Raw genomic sequence first — 25,875 nt, 5'->3', positions numbered from 1 at the left:
CAATAGATGAACAAGATTATTATAGGGAACGTTTTCATTGTGGGTAGGGAGTGGGAGTGACCTTAAGCCAAGTAAATTTGTAATACAATAGGTGGAAATTGGACATGTCTGCAGGTCTGTAAGACATGGCTGTAAACAAGTTTACACAACAAAAAAGTCAGTCGATTGGCCTGTTCTCAATACCAGACTGACTGGCTCCAGTGGGAACTCAAATCTGAATTACCTTAACCTCTCTCAGTTAAAAGAGAGGAAGGGATGTGTTTTAAGGTACAGGGAGAATGTATACAGTTCCTTCTAATGTGCATAATAATTATATAAACAAGGTTCATATAATTTGTATATGATTGTATATTTATTGTTATGATTGATATTTCCACGACAGTTCCTCTCTTTTTGATCATAAGATCAACACTTATTACAGGTGATATATTATGTCACAGGATTACAAATGATGGTAAAACAAGTTAAAACACAGAATAATAGGAACAAAATTCAAAGAAATTAGTAAAAGATCAATCATTAATAAAGTAATCAATATGTACATTTTGATTATGCAGATGTAATTTATCAGACCGCCCCTAAAACACACCTTCTTCCGCTCAATTCAGTTTACAATCAATTATGCAGATTTGTCCTCGACTGTCCATACATGACCCACCACTGCACCCTTTATGAAACTCTCAATATACCATCTCCCACCTCAAGAAGACACCAGCACTGGCTACAATTCATATTCAAATGCATTTACTTCAATTATCCACAGTACTTAAAACAACTTTTGGTACCATACACATCATCACATCAACTCAGGCATTGTTCACAAATCTACTTCAGTACACCTACATCATCTGGCAAAAAAGCATTTATATCCAAAGCTCCCTGTGACTGGAACAATTTTACCCATCCATATTCGCTCCATAACATCATTCAACCTGTTTAAAACTGCACTATCCTCCCATCTAGAGACCACCTGTTCATGTTTTCATGTTTTTAATCACCATAATTTTAACAGATTTATGAAACAATGATATATTTGCTATGTCCATGTGTTTTGTTTTGCTTTGTTTTGTTTTGTTTTGTTTTGTTTGTCTTGTCTTGCTGAATTGTACGATAAAATGTCCATATTGTAGTTTATAGGACCCCCTTGAAAACGAGATGATTCATCTCAAGGGATTGTTCCTAATAAAGAATTTCCAACAACATTAGTAAAATTGTAAATTCAAAGAAATTAGTAAAAGTAATCATTAATAAAGTAATAAAATGAAAGTCAAAGAAATTAGTAAAAGCAATCATTAATGAAGAAATAAAATGAATTTCAAAGAAATTTGTCAAAATAAACAATAAAGCAATAAATATGTACATTAGTAAAACTTGTAAATAGAGAGCTTAAGATTAACTATGTGTCAATCATTAATAAGGCCATAAAAATGTACAATAGTACAGATTATGTTTGGTATGTTAGGTCACTCATTTTCCATTTGGTAACTCTTCATTGGAGTAAGGGGCCTATTCTGATTTGTAGTAGGAGTAGAAAGCGGCTGCCATAGCACATGGGGATAGCGCTACGGCCATCAAGGGTAATTCTGAGGATACAGAGTGGGGTCTGATTCCACAGACCTTGGTGGTGTTGAAGTGGGTTTGAGTTGCAGCAAGTAGGCTTGCAAACTGGTTGTGTGATGATGTGGTTAGCTGGGGTTCCGCTATGGTCGGGAGTCGGTCGTTGTTACTGGTGGTTGCGTTGCATTGGTCTGCTGGGCTCATCAGGAGTATTATGCAGATCACGGTAGAGGTGGTCCATCCGAGGCGTTGGTGCTTTCCTCTTTCGGAGGTGCTGGGCGGCATCGTCTTGCATGGATCCATTCTGGTTTTCGTTTGACTGCAGTCCTCATGGTCAGTAACACCTGGATTGGTCCTTGCCATCTGGGGAGGAGAACATTTGGGTTAAGTGACTTTAACATGATCATATCACCAGTATGAAAGCCATGGGTAGGGCTGTCAGATGGTATTGGGAGGCTTATACTGACTTTCAAATGATGTTGTCTTATCACTTTAGCTAGAGCTATGGTGTAGTCAGTGATAGCTTCATCTGTCCATACTAGAGCTGCTCTGCTAGTTGTTGGAGGTGGGCTAACTCCTGTGGACATAACTCTGCCCACGAGTACATAGGGGTGACAGTCCTGTTGTTCTGCATGGGGTACTTCTTATGGTATGTAATACCAAGGGAAGCGCATCTGGCCAGGCCAGGCCAGTGTCATCAACAGTTTTTCCTAACTTGGATTTAATGGTGCCATTCATCATTTCTACTTGTCCTGATGATTGAGGATGGTAAGGAACATGTAGCTGCCAATTTATTCCTAGTGTTTGACACATCTTTTTTTACAATTTGGCCAGTGAAATGAGTTCCCCTGTCACTATTTATGCTTTGGGGTAGGCAAAATCGGGGAATCACATCTCTCATTAGACATTTTTCAACAGTAGACGTATCATCTTTTCTTGGGGAATACTTCTACCCACTTTGAAAACATGTCTACGCATACCAACATATACTTGTAGCCTTGTTTGGGAGGCATGTGAACAAAATCTATTTGCATATTTACAAAAGGGCCTGATGGAGGAGGTAGGTGATCATGTTTTGCCAGTTTAATGTTACCTCATGCATGTTGAGCACATATTAAGCATCGATTGCAATATTGCTCAGTTGCAGTTGTATGTCCTGGTGCAAACCATTGAGATTGAATGACATGGTTCATCCCCCCTTTCCCTACATGTGAAGGGGTGTGTGCCAGCTGGCACAGAGAGTGGAGAAGGGATCGAGGGGCCACTATCCTACCATCAGGGTGGAGCCACAAGCCTGACTCAGAGGGTGTACAACCATTCTTGGACCAGACTGCCTTTTCACAACCATCAGCACTATTTTGTAGTATATTGACATCATTAAGTGAGATGTGGGGGGAAAAACGGTCTGTCTAGTTACTGGACCAGATAAAATGAGACGGAGAGGTAATAAAGTCTGTCGGCACGAGGACCTTGGATTTATTAAGTAAAGTGGCAACGGTTATACAGAGTCATAAAGCGTGAGAGATCGAATATGTCTAAGTCCCTAATCAGCGCTGATGGTTCGTCCAGAGCTTCGCCTCCGTGGAAGGTCTGCTTCAGAAGAAGGTGAAGAGTCCCTGTGTGATACAGTTTTATGCTGTATCCTCCTCTCGATGAGGTGTGTGCGTTTGAGGTGTGTGTGGTTCTGTGTGTTTTTGCTTGGCCTTGGCTCCCAGGCCCTGGTGTGTATCCCTTGTGTTCTTCCTAACGGGGGAGAGCTTCGAAATGTCTCCTGTGTGATAAATGAATGTGGCTCTCAGGCCCTGGTATATGCCTCCTAACGGGGGAGAGCTCCTCGTGTCTCCGGTGTGATAAATTAAAACGGGGGAGTGCCCCCCCCGAAGTGTCTCGTGTGTGATAATTTAATGTGGCTCTCAGGCCCTTGGTATGGGCAGGTGTTTCTCTTGGTTCCTTCTAACGGGGGAGAGCTTCAAAGTGTCTCCTGTGTGATAAATTAATGTGGCTCTCCCGTTCTTGAGGATGACTGGTGCATTGTCTGAGTGTCCACCATCTGCCAGCCTGGGAAATGGGGCCTTCGGCTCCGGCCTTGACCTGACTATATATTATCATGTTTGTGTTTGTTGGGTTAGAGCAAGAGTTGACTATATTGTAATGTGTCTGCCATGTGATGTGCTCATCAGGCTAGGGTAGGAGTTAGCTATATTTATAATGTACATGTGATGTACTCAGCAGGTTATTTTGCCCAACAGGGGACTGGTAACAAGTTAGATTGCACTTTTTTGGGACCTTGTAGGACCATCATGGAGGGGTTCAATGCAGCTTGTTTAGCAGCGAAATCTGCTAATGCATTACCCTGGGAAACTGAATCAGATCCACCTGTGTGCGCTTCACATTTTACAACAGACAATTCGGATGGGAACATTATAGATTCTAGTAAATGTTTTATCATAGCACAGTGTTGGATAGGTTTACCAGAGGTGGTAATGAATCCTCTATGTTTCCACAGCATTCCAAAATCATGGACTACGCCGACACAACTGCAGCACAAACGGCCTGACCAATGTATAGTTGTGTGATAGGATTAAATGCATCAGTGTGATTTAGAAACAAGCACGTCTTCTGTTGATATTCTATTGGTACGACGTCGTTAAACAATGTAGCGTTACAATGAAAGGTTTCAAAAGGCAACATTTGCGTCAGACCAACGGCGAGAGATGGGGACGTTTTAGACAAACTTTGAATGTTTTCGATATTGCAGATATCAACACTAGGTTTTCCTAACAATCTCCACAAGTAAGCAGTAGTTACTTCAGTATGCGTTAACAATTGGGAAGCCTGAATCAACTTATCATCGGATATTCGCATAAACAAACCATCCGGAGTGCAAAAGATTACTGCATTTAGTTTACACAACATATCTCGTCCCATTAAATTAACAGGAGAGGAGGGAGAGATTAAAAACTTCTGTTCCAACGGGACATGTGATACAATACTAGGAACCGGCTTTGATATTGTTTCACTCATCGCAATGCCAGCAATACCAACCGTTCTCAATGTTTGGTTACTTTCTTTTAAAATACCAGTTTTGTTAATAGCTGATACTGTAGCACCAGAATCAACAAGAAATACAAAAAGGTTTTGTCCTACCTGCACGGAGCATTTTGGATTTTCGGTGGGGGTGGACGACAGTTGAAAAAGCGTTGCCTGGATCGTTGTTTCCTTCTCCAAGGGGTCCTAGTAATGATTATACTCACCTGGGCGTTGGAGCGGGTTCTTCATGGTTTTGGGGGTGCGGACTGGTTCCAGGGGCGGGGCCGACGGTTTGGCCTCGTCGCTGTGTTTCTTTCTGCAATATCTCTCCCGATGACCAATCTTTTCGCAGTAATAGCATCTGGGGGGTTCGTCACGTGTGTCCTTTCCATACCAGTTGCTGTGGTTATGGTTTTCTGTTTTATTCAAATCTTTAACGTGACTTTTTTCGAATTAAAAATCGTATTGGTCTCGGTCGTTCTCATTAGTACGTTCTCTGTACCTCTGGGTCTGTTTTTGGAACTGTCTTTTGTTCCGTTCTTTGTAGTTGTGCTGTAGAAACATTCCTGCTTGATGGTTACTTTGGTTAGTTTTCTTTTTATCTTTAAACATGCCTAAGCGTTCCATATTAGCCAATTGTGTGGTTAGTTGAGTTAGTGTTTTTTCCTGCCATTGCAAATCAGTTAGAATGAGAAGAGAGCGAGTTTGTGGGTTAAGGCAGTTTATAAATGTTTGTACAGTAAACATCATATTTGAATCCATTGTTATTCCAGCGCTTTCCTCCCATATGTGTCTAAAACGTTGAGAAAATTCTACGGGGGCTTCATCTGGTTTCTGTATGGTCTGAGTAACAATGGAAAAGTCAGCTTGACTTGATGCTTCGGCTTTTACCACTCTTTCACAGACTGTGTCCAACCAAATGTCTAGGGAGATGTTGTTTCCCCTTTCTTCTGATCCCCATTCGGCTCTTTGAGGGACATGAAACAATTCTCGAACTAACTGCCATTTTGAACCGTATGCCAATTTTAGAAGGATTAACACGTCTCCTGGTAATGGACTGTAAATTTTACACATTTGATTCAATCAATGTAAAAAAGGTGTTGGCGCGCGAAGGGGATCTGGAGCATCTTTTGCCATTGATTGCGCTTCACTTGGTGACCAAGGTTTCAATATCGCGTGTCGCCTATTGTTATTTTCGGGCATTGCTCAATTTGACACGACTATGAGGAGGTTGTAATGGGTATTGTTGGTGCAGCGCTAGACACTGTACCTGAAGCACCGAGTTGATTCGATTCTTTGGATTTTCGGGTTGCGATTGCTATTGCGGCGAGTTCGGTGTCGTCTAGTCCGTTATCTGTGGGCAGTTTGGTACAGTCTTGGATAACGGAAAGTCCTACCTTACGTGCTAGTTTCTGCAATCTGTTTAGGTCTATAACGAGTTGACGTTGGCTCCATACACAAAGTGTAGCGAGGACGGTTTTGTCTTTTATGTTGTTTTGGGATGTTTTAATAGCGTCTACTTATGCGGCTGTTAATTCTATTTCAGTCATTCATTTATCCACATGTTCTGCATTACTAGTTGCTGTTATGTTCAACAGAGCTGTTCTATACACTTCTGGCCAATCTGGGTTGATTTGCATTGTTTTTTTGAAAATGTTAGATGCGATTTCTGGAGTTAAGTCTTGTTAAGCTGGTTTCGGTATTGGGTGTCGTTTTGCCGTGCGAATCCATGCATCTAAACAATTCTGTGTGTAATGAAAATCCCATTTCGGATCTGGTCCAGATGTTATTGTTTCTTTTAATTCTTGTAGTTTGCAAGAATCAAAAGAACCACCTATTGGCCAACAGCCATCTGTCCATTCGTACACATCATAAGTAAATGGAAAGACAGAGTCCTTCTTCCCTCAAGACTATATCTGCGGGGGATCTTGGTGGCACTATAGGATCGTTTTTTTTTCTTACCATAGCGGGTTCTTACCAGGTCCGCTCTTTTTTTAATTTGCTTAGATACCGTTATTGTCATCTTAGCATCCCGTTTTGATGAATGGGTGCCCATTTTCCTCTTCCTTATGATTGTGGGAGTCAGACGTTCTCTTGGAAAGAAAACACACACAAATTAATACAAATAAAGGAATACACACACAGCTGATACAACAGATAGGGATATACGAAAAAAAACACAATCACTTGGGTTATAGTTTTACATCATGCATTCTTTAATGCTAAAAGTAGGCTATGTTAATGTTATTTAATAATTTTATAACATGTGGAACTCAACGTAAATGGAGACCACAGATCTGTTTGATAAAGAAACAAAGAAATGTTACCTAACTGAATGATATTAATATATTTTGTACAAAATCTGTAAATCAGAGTAAAGTCAATGTCTCAAAGGAGCCTGATTTATTTATTTCTATGTTAGTTTCAGGGTACTCACTCGTGGTTTGTCAATCAAACCTGTTTGAAGAAAAAACTACTGTAGAGTTTAATTGTTCTCTGGCTCTGGATCAGTGTCCTGAACTGCTACGTTTTTTGGGCATTCGTTCCTTGGACATTGCTATTTATCTAAAAAAAAATCTATACGATCTCTCAGATCATATTAATACAACTCAACAGTAAATCTATTACAATCGCATTCAAATACATTTAGAATTTCGGGACGGCGTAAAACGGCTTCTCCAGCGCTGTGGAGAGAAGAAGGGTCTACAAGAGGTTGTATACAACATGAAAGCAAAGCATGGAAAGAAAGGATAGAAATACGGCGCGAAAAATACATAACATAACAATTGGGATGAGACACAACGATGTTCTTTATGTATTTTTTCTTTTCACAACCGAGGGGGGCCTATTCCCTCAGTTGTTTCAGTGCCATACTTACCTGCTGGCACTGTTTGCGTCCGTAAAGGCCGGACGTTATTTCTCTATTATATTTAGTTTTACCACTCTACCACTTTTCTGAAAAAAGATAAGTTTAGTAACATGACAAGAAAAGTTGAACAGTGGTTAAATCAAATTTTCCGCCGTCGTTGGTGTCTTTAGGTTGGGAGGCTCCTCTATTTTGTGTACATTGATTCATTCATGCTCAAAACAACATGAGGCCACTCAATTCATCCTACTTGGTCTTCCCGTGGGCGCAATCTTCACCCCTATTTGAAATAGACCTCTTGTCTATATTCATCATACCAGTGAAAGGTCTGCGAGCAGTGCAAAAACGGCATTCAAAGGTCCGGGTCAGAATTGCTTATCTTCCGAGTGACATACACTACCCATTCATCTGAGGTCCAAGACTGGTTTGCCGTATGTGGGATCCCAAACTGGTTTATTACTACTTACTGAATGGGCTTTACTTGCAATTCTTTCCAACCTAACTCTATCAATGTACGTAGTTAATAATAATAATAATAATATAATAATACATTTAATTTAGAGGCGCCTTTCAAGACACCCAAGGTCACCTTACAGAGCATATAGTCATCATTCAAAACTATGTAAAACAGACTAGGAATAAAAGGAAAACAGAGGTTAAACATGAAGAATAATAATAATTAATAACACTCAAAGACGCCTAAAGTGAAGGGGGGACCTCACTAACCACCACCAATATGTAGCACCCACTTGGGTGATGCACGGCAGCCAATCGGTGCCAGAACGCTCACTACACACCAGCTTGAGGTGGAGAGTTAGGGATGAGGTGGAGAGTGAGGGAAAAGAACATTTAACACGATCGATCACATTTAAACAATATCGACCACATGTAAACACTATCGACCACATTTAAACACTATGGACCACATGTAAACCCTATCGACCACATGTAAACACTATCGCCCACATTTAAACACTATCACCCACATTTAAACACTATGGACCACACGTAAACCCTATCGACCACATTTAAACACTATCGCCCACATTTAAACACTATGGACCACATTTAAACAATATGGACCACATTTAAACCCTATCGACCACATTCTTCTCGACCATATAGTTCTCTGGAGGGTATTACCCTTAATGAGAGTCGTATTTTAGCGAGTAGAGCCAATACAAAGGAATCTCCGATGGTACAGGACATCCACTCGGATAGGAAACTCAAAACGTTGCAGTCCAAGGTCGTGATAAACCTCCGCCAAAACTCCTACATACGTCACATAACAAGAGAGAGTCTGCAGTGCGGAATCTTGCTAATGATCCATAAGGCACAAGCTTTCCATTCGTAGGAACAAACAGTCTACTACCGGCCAATCCCTGATGCCTACGTGGTACGGATTATCAATTCGTAGGGATTCCTAATTCTTATTTAGGAGGGAGCCCCCTCCTAAATAAGAATTTAAATGAAACCTCATGCTTTTAGATCGCTCTTCCCGAAGGCGTCATATTCACTCTTATATAAAATAAACCAATTGTTTGCATTCATCATACCAGAGGCAGGGCAATTATGTCCACTTATCCCCTCTTTCTTTTTAATGTATGAATTTCTCTGGAGGGATTATTACCCTTAATAAGAGTCGTATTTAGCGAGTAGAGTCAATACAAAGGAATTACCAATAGTATTGTACGTCTGCTCATAGGAATCTCAAAACGTTGCAGTCCAAGGTCGTTATAAACCTCCGCCAACACCCCTGCATACGTCACATTCAGAAGTGAGCTGAATATTTGTTTTAGTGCTAATCGCCTGCAAAGGTCCGGGTCAGATACTATTCGCATGTGTTCATCTATTTTCCAAATTCCGGATCCCGTCAGAGGGTCAGAATGGCAAGATAGTCATTGAAAAAAACATAACTTACCAGTCTGATGATCTCATATTGGGATCCTGCAGACAACGCCATTTGATGAAGAGAAACTTCTCTCGCGGACACGTCGGACAGCGAAATATTTGATTTAATCTTAAAGCATGATCATGGGAAAAGTACTGGCAGCAAAGTTACCAAGGATACATTCAACGAGACAATAGATGAGTGACCTTAGGCCAAGTAAATTTGTAATACAATAGGGGGAAATTGGACATGTCTGCAGGTCTGTAAGACATGGCTGTAAACAAGTTTACACAACAAAGAAGTCAGTCGATTGGCCTGTTCTCAATACCAGACTGACTGGCTCCAGTGGGAACTCAAATCCGAATAACCTTAACCTCTCTCAGTTAAAAGAGAGGAAGGGATGTGTTTTAAGGTACAGGGAGAATGTATACAGTTCCTTCTAATGTGCATAATAATTATATAAACAAGGTTAATATAATTTGTATATGATTGTATATTTATAGTTATGATTGATATTTCCACGACAGTCTCATTATCAGGGGGGAGAACAGTATTATTATCAGGGAGGAAGAACGGTATCATTAACAGGGAGGGAGAACGGTATCATTAACAGGGAGGGAGAAAGGTATTAACAGGTTCAAACAGGGAGGGAGAACGGTATGATTAACAGGTTCAAACAGGGAGGGAGAATGGTATCATTATCAGGAGGGAGGGAGGTAGAACGGTATCATTAACAGGTTGAAACAGGGAGAACAGTATCATTATCAGGAGGGAGAACGGTATCATTATCAGGGAGGGAGAACAGTATCATTAACAGGTTGAAACAGGAAGAATGGTTTCATTAACAGGAGAGAGGGAGAATAGTTACATTATCAGGAGGGAGAATGGTTCGCTAACAGAGAGGGAGAATGGTATTATTATCAGTGAGGGAGAACGGTATCATTATCAGTGAGGGAGAAAGTTATCGCTAACAGGGAGGGAGAACGGTATCAGTAACAGGGAGGGAGACCAGTATCAATAACAGGGAGGGTGAACGGTATCATTAACAGGTTCAAAGAGGGAGGGACAACGGTATCATTATCAGGAGGGAGGGACAACGGTATCATTACCGGGTTCAAACAGGGAGGCAGAACGGTATCATTATCAGGAGGGAGGGAGGGAGAACGGTATTACTATCAGGGAGGGAGAACGGTATCATTAACAGGGAGGGAGGGAGAACGGTATCATTATCAGGAGGGAGGGAGAATGGTATCATTACCAGGAGGGAGGGAGGGAGAACGGTATCATTGTCAGGAGGGAGAACGGTATCATTATCAGGGGGGGAGAACGGTATCATTAACGGGTTCAAACAGGGAGGGAGAACGGTATCATTATCAGGAGGTTGGGATGACGGTATCATTAGCAGGTTCAAACAGGGAGGGAGAAAGGTATCATTATCAGGGAGGGAGTACGGTATCATTAACAGGGAGGGAGAATGGTATTATCAGGAGGGAGGGAGAACGGTATCATTAACAGGTTCAAACCGGGAGGGAGAACGGTATCATTAACAGTGAGGAAGAACGGTATCATTGACAGGTTCAAACAGGGAGAACGGTATCATTAACAGGGAGGGAGAATGGTATCATTAACAGGTTCAAACAGGGAGGGAGAACGGTATCATTATCAGGAGGGAGAAAGGTATCATTAATAGGTTGAAACAGGGAGAACAGTATCATTATCAGGGAGGGAGAACGGTATCATTAACAGGTTGAAACAGGGAGAACCGTCTCGTTAACAGGAGAGAGGGAGAACGGTGTCATTATCAGGAGGGAGAATGGTACGCTAACAGGGAGGGAGAATGGTATCATTAACAGGGAGGGAGAACAGTATCATTAACATAGAGGGAGAACGGCATCATTAACAGAAAGGGAGAACGGTGTCATTAACAGGTTCATGATCAAACATTCTGTACATCAGATATTTTTTCAACAGACTTTCCAATGTTTTGTTGCTATTTCTTGTTTGTCCTGTGTGTTGAAAAAGGCAATATGAATGATATATACGATACCAGCATTAATATACTGTACATTATCATGGGAAAGGCGAGAAAAGACAGTGATCATAATCCTCATTATCCTGCCCTCTGCTAGCGGACAGTGGGCTTTGGGAGTCCAGGGTTTGTGTGTTTGTCCCAGAGAGTGTTTGCAAAGAGACAGAACGATGTGTGTGTGTGTGTGTGTGTGTGTGTGTGTGTGTGTGTGTGTGTGTGTGTGTGTGTGTGTGTGTGTGTGTGTGTGTGTGTGTGTGCGTGTGTGTGTGTGTGTGTGTGTGTGTGTGTGTGTGTGTGTGTGTGTGTGTTTAACAAAGTTACGATATAAAACGGGCCTGTCTCAGTAAAATAGCTGATATCCAGCAGGTTCCTGTTCTGCAGCACATATAACATGTAACAGGGACAAGGCACATCACACGTCACATTTACATACAACACATAACAGGGACATAGCACGTCAAACATCAGTAGGACAATCATATGGACAGCAGACTGAGCATAGACAGTGATCTATATAAGTCAGTGTTTGCAAGTTTATGTGATGAGGAGCAGTGGTGGGCAGAGTAGCTAAAAAATGTATTCAAGTAAAAGTACTGTTACTTTAAGATTATAATTACTCAAGTAGAAGTAAAAGTACTCGTAAAAATAATTACTCAAGTAAGAGTAAAAAAGTATGCAGTGAAAAGACTACTCAAGTACTCAAGAGCACAAGAACTGAGTTTCTCCGATTTATTTTTTAAATAAACAGAGCAACACAAACGGTACAAAATAGACACCAAAAATTTTTTAAAACAGCAATGTTCAAATAAAGATAATGTCAATAACATCCTTTTAAATAAAATAAATAAGGTTCAAAACCAGTCTGCATGAATCGTATGACAACTGGATGGCAGGGGATGCGGACAAGGAATACACCGCAGGGGAGAACATGAAAGCCCCAGCTCGCCGCATAGTAGCCTGGGTGCTTTAAGCATGGAATAAGCTGGATACGGAGTGGGTGAAAAACTTTGTGTGTCTGTGTGTGTGTGTGTCTGTGTGTGTGTGTGTGTGTGTGTGTGTGTGTGTGTGTGTGTGTGTGTGTGTGTGTGTGTGTGGTGTGTGTGTGTGTGTGTGTGTGTCACTCTGTTCGAGCCTGCATGAGAGTTCAATGTTGTCATTACCTGTAACGTCTTTCTGACCAATCGCAGTTCAAGGCCGACCTGGGCTGTGCCACTTCGGGAGGGGGCGCTCAGTTACTCCCCTCTAGACAAAACCGAATTGGTTGCGACATTGACCCGGCGCCCCCCGAAACGTTAACGGGCCACAGGGAATTTTCCCAACTCTCCCGATTACCACTCTGCGTTGTGCGTGCGTGCGTGCCTGTGTGTGTGTGTGTGCAGGCGTTATTCAATTTCCTTCCCAACCCTCATGACCATAGGTGAGGATATGAACGAAGATCGACCGGTAGATCGAGAGCTTTGCCTTGCGACTCGGCTCTCTTTTCGTAACAACGGTGCGGTAAAGCGAACGCAATACCGCCCACAATGCTCCGATTCTCCGGCCAATCTCACGCTCCATAGTACCCTCACTCGCGAACAAGACCCCGAGGTACTTGAACTCCTTCACTTGGGCTAAGGAATATTCACGTGATAGAAATAGATCTCGCATGTAATAAAAGAAAAGATCTAAAAAACAAAGTAACGACCGTCACGTAGCCAAATGGAACGGCGTAAAAGTACCGTTCTTTCTTCAAATATTTACTTAAGTAAAAGTAAAAGTATGTTGCAATAAAACTACTCCTAAAATTACAATTTATCCAAAAAGTTACTCAAGTATTTGTAACGGAGTAAATGTAGCGCGTTCCTACCCACCTCTGGTGAGGAGTAACAGTTTATATGCTTTTTTGAACTGTGTGATGGATTGTAATACTCTAATGTGATGGGGAATGCCATTCCATACTTTGGTGAAAGTATGGATGGAGGACCTCTGTCCATAGACGTTATTGAAAGTGGGCACTCGGTGGAGGGCCATGGAGACAGATCTAGTGACTCGCACTTGGGGCATGTTATGTGTTGGTAAGAGGGAGATGAGTGTTTGTGAGGTGCTTTGTTGGAGTTGAAAATAAAATTTGATAGCATGACTGTAAATACAATTTTGAAAGGACAGAGCGTGTGATTGAGTGAGTGCAGTGCAGTCGTGTGTCCATTTTGGAAGATTGCTGTGGATCTTTAAAGCTTGGTTGTATAGTCGTGGGATGGATTCAGTAACTTCCTTGGTGGTGAGAGAGCATGTTGGTAAACAGAGCCCGACCGATATAGGATTTTTAAGGCCGATACCGATGCGAATATCTTGTGATTTAAAAATCCGATATGCCGATATATCGGCCGATATATATATACTGTATTAGGGCTGTCAAGCGATTAAAATATTTAATCACGATTAATCGCATTAATGGCATAGTTAACTCACGATTAATCGCGATTAATCATAAAAAAAAATTCTATGCTAAACATCCCTTGAATTCTTTGTCCCATTAATCTTTCTCATTTTAATGCTCTTATCAACATGGAGAAGTGCATCGGCTTGCCTTGTAGAAATGTTTTTTTATTGATAACAACATTGGCATATACTGATCAAAACAGGACGGTACAAAAAAAAGCCTATAATGCAATTAAACGATGAACATACAAAGATATGCCTTGAACATAGCAGTAAAAAATAATAATTTGCGTTAATCGCGCGTTAAAATAATTAACGCCGTTAAAATTGGTTTGCGTTAACGCCGTTATTAACGCATTTAACTGACAGCTCTAATATATACATATTAAAAAAATCCAGAAACGCGCAACAAAACAAACAGATTTCCCTAACATTGGTTATTTGTAGTTATCCTTTAAATCATTTTCACTCTCAGCTAACACGTAACAACAGCTAAACTGGACATGGTAGTCATTAATTAAGTCATGCTTATCGACTTTAGAGAATTGATGAGGATGTTCTTTTAATTGTTATTCAAGCAATGTATGTCTCGTGACAGTTGCCAACTTACCATGCACACATGAACAACACCGATGATCTCCGTCGATCTCCGTCATTCACTCTGCCTAACTCTGGCTGAATCAGCGGGTTTGGGGCGTTTTTTCCTTTTTTCTTTTCGTTCATCGGCCATTATATATATAATTCTTTATTTCAGACCCAGGAGGATCCATATCAACACAAACACAATAAACAAATATTAAATGCCGATGCCGAATAATTTGAAAAATGCCTAATATCGGCCGATAATATCGGCCTGCCGATATATCGGTCGGGCTCTAGTAAACAGTAGGAGATGGTTGAGAATGCAATCGCATGCAGGTAGGTTTTGGAAACAGTAGAGGATAGGTATGGTCTAATCTTGTTAAATACATATAGTTTCTGATTTAACTTTTTAGTTAACTTGGAGATGTGTTTGCGGTAAGTGAGGTGTGAGTCAAGTAACACACCCCGATACTTAAATGTTTTGGCGATGACAAGATTTTGATTTGATATTGTGAAATTGAGTCAGAATAACATCTGGATTTCTGAATTCAGCATTGAACTGCGGCAGTTTTGACAATGGTATTTTAGGTTCAGAAAGATGGGCATGATTGGTTGGTGGTTTAATTTTTCTGATTGCATAGACAAGCAGATGATCGGATATATCTGCGTCAATCACACCGGAGAGTGCATAATTAGTAGGGATGCACCGAAATGAAAATTCGTGGCCGAAACCGAATATACTGAAACAGTTGGCCGAAGGCCGAAACCGAATACCGAATGTGGCTTTTAATGTTTTTCATTCATTTTGCTTTAATTTTTCACCATTGCATAAATCAAACAATTAAATGTCCTTAATAAAAATATTTGTCTTGCTTTTCTATAAAAAAAATCAATTACAAATTTGATACAAAATATTTATTTAATACTGAACGTTTTCTAACATTCCAGCAGACATAGCAAGGATTTAAGAACAATGTACCTTTAAATAAATGAGTAAAACTATATATATTTTTTTTTTTTTTTGAAAAATGTTCGGTGTATTATGTTCGGCCTTTCTACTCCTTCGGCCGAAACCAAACATTATGTTTTGGGCCATTTTCGGCCGAACATGTTCGGTAGCCGAATATTCGGTGCATCCCTAATATTTAGCCGGTTGATTAGTGAAAATAAGATCCAGAATTGAGCTGCGTGTCTGGCCTATTCTGGTTGAAACTTTAATTAGTTGATATAGACCAAGTTTTATTGCAATGGTTTTCAAAGGCTTGGATACAGCGTCATTCCAGTCGAGGTTAATGTCGCCCATTATTACAAGCTCCTTAGTTGTGACTGATTTAATTATGTCAGAAAGCTGAGATAGATAACGGCTTGCGCTGACATTAAGAGGCTTGTAGGTGAAAATTGCAGTTATCGCGTGTTGCGGCGTGAAGTTAAATGACAGTTGAAGTGTCTCCGTCTCAGTGTCGAGTTTGCTTAGTGAGTGCATATATTTCTGACTCACGTATAAAGCAACTCCGCCACCGGATTTGTCGGTGCGGTCTTTGCGGTACAGCTGATAATTTCTATCGAGAGGTAAGAATCAGGTATAATGGAGTTTAGCCATGATTCCGAGATTGCCAGTACATCGGATTTTGACTGTGCAAGCAATAATTTCACATAGTCTAGTTTAGGGACAAGACTTTGAGTGTTAAAATGGCAGATCTTAAAACCTCTGACCCTGCCGAGTTCACGTAAAGTGGAGGGTGTTTTCCTACGATGGAATGACCTCCTACGAGGCTTGGTGGTTTGGGATTTATTATGGGGGGGGGAGATATTTCAGGGAGTGAAGTCAGAGACTTGACAGATTTAGGTGAGGGAGAAACAGAGATCGAAGCTTCAGGGTTATTTAAGGTTGTGGGATCAAAGTGTGTGGTGGATCGGATTGATAGTGGGATAGACCAGCAGAGAAAACGGATCCATTACTGTTTGCATGATGGGCATATAATCCCCATAAATATAAAAATGTAAGTAAAAAAACATTTGAGTCAGGCCCGGGATTAAGTTCAACATTCCCAATCATTAGCAGGATAACAATTAAAAGTCTTGGCATAGTTTTTTTGGTCACAGACTTTGTTTCATCGGAGTCATTAAATTTAGTGTCAGTTACCCACCGGTGAAAGATGATTGTTCGGGTGGGGAGAAAGAATGACTCCCCTTGAATGTCTGTTTGGCTGAGTTTAGGTAGTCCTAGCCAGTGTGAGATTTTCGGCGAAGAGCCGGTCTGCGAGGTGTCAGCCGCTGGTTGAGGAGTTGTTGCTCTGGTACACCGAGTTGGCGCAGCGAGACCGAGAAGCCAGCAGGAGCGCATCTCAGCAGGTACGTTGGAATCCGAAGCAGGCTATTTGAGGGAGTAGGCTATCGACAATCCGTGAGTACCAGCTGAAGCTCCGGTGGGGCAGTGTCCCTGAGTCGCGTGACTGGGGAAGAGGCATGATTGCCTGCCCTGGAGTAGGCCTGGCTCCAGCTCAGTTGGTGGTTTCTCAGAATAATCTCCCACCCAGCCGAGGGGAAGACAGCATGGCGGATGGCACATTGAGAAGCTCCGATTGTTCAGTTTGTTTGTTGTCCGTGCGAAGAAGTGTTCGCGTGAGGCAGCATAAGACAAGTACGACAGATAGAATAGCAGTATTGCAGCAAAATGGACAATTAATAGGCCTGCAGACTCCTGTATTGTCATAGATGTACTGGAAGTTTGCTGCCGAAAGTATTTTTTTACTTATTATATATTAGGTTTTTTATTAGATTTGTCGAAATTCAGTGATTGGTTATACAATTAAGAACAAACAACGGTGGGCCTCTTCATAACTAATTTACACATTATTTGAATTCAATAATGTTTTTTTGGGGTTTTTTTGCCCCCTCAGGTACTTGGTGCCCTACGCACTCTGCGTACTCTGCGTATAGGGAGCGGCGGGCCTGCCTGTACCTGCGACGCCGCCAGATGTTTCTTCAGACATCCTGTGTGTGCGTGTGTGCGTTTGTGGCTGCCGAGTGATGGGATGGAATGCGGTCCAGATTTTAATGATTGCTAGTATCAGGTGTGTGTGTGGGTGTGTGTGTGTGTGTGTGTGGCACACTTTGCAGTGCTTGTTGTAATTGAAGGCACACTGTCCAGTGAGTTGTGAAATGGCATCCTTTGTTACTAATTAACTAACTAACTAACTAACTATTGCATTATTGATTAATCAGTCAGCAAGTCACCAGTACAGTGAATTACACAATTAAACTCTCAAATATTGATGCCATATATTATTCTAGAAAATATTCAACATTTCGAGGGAGTGTGTACAAGCTTACTTTAGCATTAAGCTAAAATACTTAAAAGATCCATGGAATTAACTGGCTCTTCACTCTCGCAAGGATCCTGGAGGGGACCTGGGAGTATGCCCATCCGGTCTACATGTGTTTTGTGGATCTGGAGAAGGCGTATGACCGGAAATGAGTCCTTAGCCCAAGTGAAGGAGTTCAAGTACCTCGGGGTCTTGTTCGCGAGTGAGGGTACGATGGAGCGTGAGATTGGCCGGAGAATCGGAGCAGCGGCGGCGGTATTGCGTTCGCTTTACCGCACCGTTGTTACGAAAAGAGAGCTGAGCCGCAAGGCAAAGCTCTCGATCTACCGGTCGATCTTCGTTCCTATCCTCACCTATGGTCATTAGGGTTGGTTGATGACCGAAAGGACGAGATCGCGGTGTGGTAACTCGGTACGGCAGAGGGGGCTCACAGTAAGGATCAGGCAGGGAATGAGGGTCCAAAGCCTCAAACGGCGGTTTATTTCGCTCGGTAGCAAACAATCCAACAGGTTTACACAAGCGCACGAGGTACATCAGAAAAGGGGGTCGCTCGAGACGTGGTCTACGTGTCCGAAGTGCGGCTCACTCCACGGAGTCTGGTTCCTCAGTGTCGTCCTTTCTTCCACTCGACTGCCCGCCTTCTGTCTGTCGGTGGCCTCCTTTTAACAGCTGGGAGAAACTCCTGCGAGGAACTCCTGCCCAGGTGTTCCTCGTTCTCCCGATTGCGGCTCTCGGGAGGTCGGGATTTGTCGCCGGCTGTTGGCCACCGGCGGTATATCCCGCCCTTGACTCTCCCGGCTAGGGGGCGTGGCACCAGGGGAATGCCACATACTCCCCCCCTTTGCTCATGCCCCTCCGTGCGCGGGGCCCAGCCCCCGTACGCATCTCGGCGGGAAAGGGCGTCGGCGTTAGCGTGTTCCCGCCCCGGCCTATGCTCCACGGTGAAGGAGAAGGGCTGTAGGGACAGGAACCACCTCGTAATCCGGGCATTCGTGTCTTTGGCGGTGGCCATCCACTTTAGTGGGGCGTGGTCCGTCACCAGGACGAACTGGTGGCCTAGGAGATAATAAGTTAGTTTCGTGACGGCCCACTTGATGGCCAACGCCTCCTTCTCTACCGTACTGTAATTCCGCTCGTGGGGGAGGAGTTTCCGGCTGAGGTAGGCACCGGATGCTCCTCCCCGTTCCGGATCTGGGATAAGACCCCACCTAGTCCCACCTCGGACGCGTCTGTGTGGAGGGTGAAAGGGAGGTTAAAATCAGGGGTGACCAATAGAGGCTCTTGACATAAGGCCCCCCGTAGGTCCTCGAAGGCCCTCCTTGCTGCCTCAGTCCACTGGACTCTATCCGGGAGGGCCTTCCGGGTGAGATCGTTCAAGGGGCAGGCTAGGGTGGCATACCCCGGGATAAAGCGTTGATAATACCCCACCAGCCCCAAGAACGATCTCACCTGCTTCTTGGTCCGCGGTTGAGGCCACTCCCGGATGGCTGCCACCTTGTCCTCCTGGGGCCGCACGTTACCCCTCCCCACCCGGTATCCCAAATAGGCCGTCTCCTCCCGCCCCAACCTGCACTTCGCAGGGTTGGCGGTAAGCCCGGCCGCTCGTAGGCCGTTGAGCACGGCTCGCACGTGTCTGACGTGTTCGTCCCAAGTGGCACTGTAGATGATTATGTCATCAATGTAGGCTGCTGCGTAGCTGCAGTGCGGCCTTAGGACCTGGTCCATCATCCGCTGGAATGTAGCGGGGGCCCCGTGGACCCCAAAGGGCAGGACGTGTACTTGAACAGGCCCCCCGGCGTCGCAAAGGCCGTCTTCTCCCGGGACGACGGTGTCAGGGGGATCTGCCAGTACCCCTTGGTTAGGTCCAGAGTAGACAGGTACCGTGCCGGCCCCAGCCGCTCGATAAGCTTGTCTACCCTAGGCATGGGGTAGGAGTCAAAGTCAGACACTTCATTTATTCGGCGGAAGTCATTGCAGAACCTATGGGTTCTGTCTGGCTTGGGCACCAGCACAATAGGGCTAGCCCAAGCGCTACGGGATTCCTCGATCACCCCAAGTTTCAGCATCTGCTCTACCTCGGCTCGGATGGCGTTGCGTCGGGACTCGGGCACCCGGTAGGGCGGGATCCGGACTGTCACCCCCGGAGTGGTCCGGATCTCGTGGAAGGCCACCGAGGTCCGTCCCGGGACGTCCGAGAACACGTCCCGGTTCTGCAGTACCAGCTCCCCTAGTTCTTGTCTCTGGGCTGGGCTAAGGTCGGTCCCCATCGGGACGTCAGGGACCGCGGGTCGAGCCATTAAGGCCATGGGTGCCCGTGGGGGAGGGTCACCCTCTCCCCGCCATTGTTTTAGCAGATTTATATGATAAATCTGGGTGGGCTTGCGTCTCCCGGGTTGCCTCACCTTGTAATTGACCGGTCCCACGGCCTCTACCACCTCGTACGGGCCCTGCCATTTCGCGAGGAATTTGCACTCACTGGTCGGTACTAGTACTAAGACCCGGTCGCCCGGTCGGAAGGTCCGCACGCGCGCCCCCTTGTTGTATACGCGTGCTTGGGCCTGTTGAGCACGGGCGAGGTGGTCCCGGACTATGGGCCAGACCTTGGCCATTCGATCCCTGACGAGCTCCACATGTTCAATAGTGGTCCTATGTGGAGAGGGATGACTTTCCCACGCCTCCTTCGCCAGGTCCAGTATTCCACGGGGCCTCCTCCCATAAAGGAGTTCGAAGGGAGAGAACCCTGTGGAAGCCTGGGGCACCTCGCGAATGGCGAAGAGGACGTGGGGAAGTAGCTGGTCCCAATTCTTCCCGTCCGCCTCAATGCTCTTTTTGAGCATTAGCTTGATGGTTTGGTTAAAACGCTCGACTAGCCCGTCCGTCTGCGGGTGATACACCGAGGTCCGGAGCTGGGTGACCTGCAGTAGTTTTAATAACTCCTTGATCACGCGGGACATAAAACACGAGCCTTGATCGGTGAGGATCTCCTTCGGGAGTCCTACCCGGCTAAATAGTAGCATTAACTCTCGGGCCACCGCCTTGCTGGTCGCCGCACGCAGTGGGAGGGCCTCGGGATATCGGGTCGCGTAATCTAGGATGACGAGGAGATACCGATGTCCCCGGCTCGTCCTGGGTAGGGGTCCTACGATATCCAACACTATTCTCTCAAAGGGGGTCTCGATAATAGGCATCGGTATGAGCGGGCTTCGCTCCACCGCCCGCGGGGCTACGCGCCGGCAGTCGGGACACTCCTGGCAGTAACGCGCTACATCTTTTCGTACACCGGGCCAGAAAAACCGCGCCACCACTCGCTCTCGCGTTTTGTCCATGCCTAGATGTGCGCCGAGCAAATGTGTGTGGGCCATGAATAAAACCTTACTCACGTATGGTCGCGGTACCACCAGTTGACATATAACCTCCCCCTCGCGTTCGTCGACCCTATACAACAACCCTCGCTGTGTACAAAAGTGGGGGGGGGTCAGGTGGCTCACTGAGTCCCTCACCTGACCGTCGTGGGCGACCACATGTCCCCACGCGTGCCGCAGGGCATCGTCCCGATGCTGGGCCGTGGCGAACTGTCCCGGCCAGGCCGAGTTCTCCCCCCCAGCCTGGCCGAAGTCCGACAGCCCCGTTAGGGGGGAGCTCTCGGGCTCAGCGGGAGTGTTCCCCCTCTCGGAGGCGGTGACGGTGGCGGAACTGGGCCCCGCTCCGTCTCCCGGTCCCGGTCGTCCCTGGTCCCCGGTGGATCGGGCCGGGCTTCCCGGCGCTGACGGACCCTCTCCTCCGGAACCCGCCTCGTCGTCCGACTCAGTCTGCCTGGCGGCCGTTCGGCGGGTCGCTCCCAGGGCTGGTCCGTGGTCTGCGGTGGTCCCCCTGGTCGTCGGTCGATGCGGCGTTCCCGGGGCGGATCCGGTCTCCGACGCGGTCCCTCGGATCGTCGGTCGGCACGCCTCTCGCCGGGCCGGTCGCCCGCTTCGGCCGGCCGGACGGCGCAGCTCCCGTCCCGCCACAGCGGGTACAAGCGGCCGAGATGAGTTTCCTCAGAAGGGTGGCTGGCGTCTCCCTTAGGGATAGGGTGAGAAGCTCAGCCATCCGTGAGGAACTCGGATTAGAGCCGCTGCTCCTTTACTTAGAAAGGAGTCAGCTGAGGTGGTTCGGGCATCTGGTAAGGATGCCCACTGGGCGCCTCCCTTGGGAGGTGTTTCAGGCATGTCCAGTGGGGAGGAGACCTCGGGGAAGACCCAGGACTAGGTGGAGAGATTATATCTCAACACTGGCCTGGGAACGCCTCGGGATCCCCCCGTCAGAGCTGGTCAATGTGGCCCGGGAAAGGGAAGTCTTGGCCCCCTGCTTGAGCTGCTCCCCCCGCGACCCGGCCCCGGATAAGCGGATGACGATGAGAGAGAGATATTTTCAAAAGCCATATATCAAACTGTGTGTGTGCCGTAAGAGGCTTGAATAGACCCAAGACCGCACACGTACACACACACACACACACACACACACACACACACACACACATTCAGACACACACATTAACACACACACCTGAACCTCAGCTTGAGTGTTGACAGAGCATGGCATCCTGCTGCACCGCTTATTGACCAGAAGACTCACTGTGGTTGTCTGTCTGTCTGTCTGCTCTCTGGCTCTGTTTTTAATGTCTTAATTTCTCTGTTTATTACACTCTATGTTTTGTGTTGTACGTCTTACTCTCACTAGGCAGTGACATTCTTTGACCTTATGATTGTCTCAAATCTCAAGCTTTCGAAATGAGAAATCCCAAGAAATGTGTTGAAAACCACATTCTGATTACATTGGCTATGCGATGGAGGACACATTGAAGCTCATACTAATACAAAGACAACACACACACACACACACACGCACACACACACACACACACACACAAAACACAATGGCTCAGAGTGTAAGTTGAGCCATAGCTCTTTAAGCAGTAATGAATCTCTTAAACACACCAGTTGCTTTTCGTTAACACTATAATTCTTTGTCTGCGTTTGTGTGTAATAAAGGGTTGGCCTACTTGAAAGGGGCATTCCAGGGTCAAGCTCAAATGACACACACACATTCACTCACTCACACACACACATTCACTCACTGACTCATACTCAAAACTCAAAGACACAAAAGCAGTGTTTTGACAATCGAGGTAATGTTAGCACAGCCTCACAAAGACCGCAAGGTTTGTGTTTAAAGGAGTCCTATTCTACCCTTTCTGAAGTTAGTTATTTCATTTGGGGGTTTTATTTGAATATGTGTCATGCTTTTATGTTAAAAATACACTTTATATTATTATTATACAACTGTTCATTTCTTCAGAACCACTTTGAACCCAAGGTAGAACGTGGTCCTGTCTCGCTGGCCCACGCTGTTGTGATTGGTTAAACGCCTAGCGCGAGTGTCGGCAAACACGCAAGCAGTCCTCAGCAGCTGTAATTTCAGCGGGATAAACGATTAGCTCAAATTGCCTTTTGATTTAGACTATAATTATTCGGTATTTAAAAACTGCTTTACTTGATTAATTACCTGGAAAACATTTAACAAAATGTGGACGGAATCACATCTGCCAACTTATGTCAATGAAAACTGCGTAAGGTTCAATAATTGCAGGAATGAGCAGATGGCAGTGAAAGATATGAACGGTCAGATGAGGTGGGGACAACTGACCTTTTTTCATACACCACACAATATGGACACACAGACACACTTTGCCTGTTTATCTAATTGAGGGTCTATACAATTACCAACTTCTGGTCTCATTCTAGCCGTAACAAACTATAAGGTTGTGTTTAATTTTGTATTAATTCAACAACATGATAAAAGATGAAATTGCTTAAGTACATAGACTACACAATCATAGGAGGGATTTATGTATAATACCATGGTTTTTTTTCTTCATAAAATCCAACATTGTTTTTTCTTGTATCATATGAAGTCAACACCAAAATAACAATGAGCATCCTTAATGAGCCTCTTTAAATGATCCTGATGGCTTCACACTCACCAAGAGCGACATTACCTATTGGTACCTATCATCTATCTGATCACTATTGACAAAGTTGAATCAAAGTTATGTGTCTTATCGTTTGGCTGATGGGTAATTTAACCAAAAATGCCCTCCTTGGATTAAAGCTTTTTTGTGGATGTTTGTTTCAGACTGGCAGGATGTGGAGCTGATGCAGGACATTGAGGCGGCGACGGGAGAAGACCTGGGCTCCAAGAGGCTGCTGGGGAAAGGAAAAGGGAAGGGGAAGGGGAAGTACCCCAACCTCAGCAATCTGAAGAAGAGTGCCAACACCTCCCGGTCCAGGCTGGAAAATAAAGTTTTCAACAAGTATGTTATTGTAATGAATAATTAGTAATAATTAATTTTGATTTATAAGTAGTGTTGATTTATTTCAATGTTTAGACTGTAATAACTGTTATGATATGAACAGAGTAGTTGTAATGTTTTTTGTTTTTCCTCCAACCTCCTTGTCGTGTCCCCAGGAAATCGGTGCGGCGAGTGTCTGAGGTGATGACCAAGATCGACAGTAGGAAACATGAGAAGTTCTCTAATCAGTTTAACTATGCGCTGAACTGATTGGCTCATGACCATATGCTACATTTGGGCCTGGTTGTACTGGGGTTGGTCATGTATAACAACGTAGACCTACCACGAGAATGAAGCCAAGCCGAGATCCAGCGTAAAGAAGGTAAGCATCAGGATAATACGACCGAAGATGAAAAGACCTATGCATCAGGATCAGACGTCTGAAAAGAAATAAACATCAGGATAAGACGTCTGAAAAGTCCTAAATATCAGGGTCAGACGTCTGAAAAGACCTAAACATCAGGATCAGACGTCTAACCTTAACCCTAATGTCAAGCTAAATTGTCCCACGAAGCACATCCTCAAGTTGACCATTTAAATATTACAACGTTTTATATGTAATGTAAATATTCTTGTTAAGTTAATGGATTTCTGTATTAATGTTTATTGTGAGTTGGCTCATTCAACCACATACTATTAAGCATTTGAAGTAATACACTGCACTGTATAATGTGTGTTGGTCTTAGATAAGCAGCATATCTAAAATATACATTTCTTTGTTTGCTATAATTTTATTTATTTTTTGCACTTAACAACAATGCAGGTTGCAATACAATAATGTATTATATATATGGGTATTATGCATCATACAAGCAAAACATGTTAGCTGGCAGTGAATATTGCTTGTTTGATGCTCCATGTTTGATAAATAGGTGTTTCCTTTTTTTTCAAAAGTTTCTATTGTTCAATTTGGAAATTATATGTTTTTTCCATTGAGGAACTTGTGGCTTATCTTTCTCCTCTTTTAGATAGTAATTAACTAATAGTTGACTGATTAGTTAAAAATATCATTATTGTTCTATCAACATTTTTAAGTATGTATTCCATTATTAAATTCTAGAATATCAGCAATTGTTTAGTTGTTTATATTTCGGCTATCTTTTTTTGTCAAAGGCTGTCAAGCTGAAATTGGAGTTGTTTAAAATGTTTGAGTTAATTTAAATGAAACATGTTTATATTGGTGATTGGTATAATAAGTCTACCTCGTTGTATTTATCAATGACCTCTCCCTATTCAGTGTTCCATAGTATATTTATATCCTCCACCAATGAGGATAGGCCATGGGAGCGGGGCGGACCTAGCGCTATGTTCAAACCAACTCGGAAGATAAAACTACGGTGCCCCTCTGGTGACACGGGTGAATATTGACTAATTCGTGGCCACAGAATTTGCCACACATTAATAATTCGTGCCCACGCATTAATAATTTGTGCTGCCCACGCATTAATAATTCGTGGCCACAAAATAATAGTTTGTGGGCACAAGATGAATAATGCGTGGCCACAACATAATAATTCTTGACCACATAATAATAATTTGTGGTAATGAATTAGTATGTTCTGGCCACGATCAAACTAGGAGCTTGCCGGCTGTAGGCCTATACGTTGGAGAAATTGGAGAACTTGAAGAACATGGAAAACTTTGAATTAATTTGGTTTTATTTTCATTTAGGGATGGATTATAATCAAATACTTATATCCCTTGCGGTTAGGCCTGGAGTCATTAATTAGCATAAAGAGTCATCTAATGCGGCTGCTTAAAATGCATGGGTTGACGCGCAAAGTA

General features: G+C 44.1%; 1 protein-coding gene across 2 annotated transcripts in view; it reads left to right on the top strand.

The window, feature by feature from the left end:
- uvssa (UV-stimulated scaffold protein A) overlaps positions 1 to 25,161 on the top strand; it is a 101,387-nt gene extending 76,226 nt beyond the window's left edge. For both annotated transcript variants that reach the window (XM_030367647.1, XM_030367645.1), the window contains 2 exons: positions 23,874 to 24,051; positions 24,207 to 25,161. In XM_030367647.1, the coding sequence (XP_030223507.1) occupies positions 23,874 to 24,051; positions 24,207 to 24,300 (272 nt within the window). In that variant the 3' untranslated portion in view covers positions 24,301 to 25,161. The remainder of the gene's footprint in view (positions 1 to 23,873; positions 24,052 to 24,206) is intronic.
- The last annotated feature ends 714 nt before the right edge of the window (positions 25,162 to 25,875 follow it).

The sequence above is a fragment of the Gadus morhua genome, chromosome 10, assembly GCF_902167405.1.
Source record: "Gadus morhua chromosome 10, gadMor3.0, whole genome shotgun sequence".
NCBI lineage: Eukaryota > Metazoa > Chordata > Actinopteri > Gadiformes > Gadidae > Gadus > Gadus morhua.
This window is presented reverse-complemented; position numbering and strand designations above follow the sequence as displayed.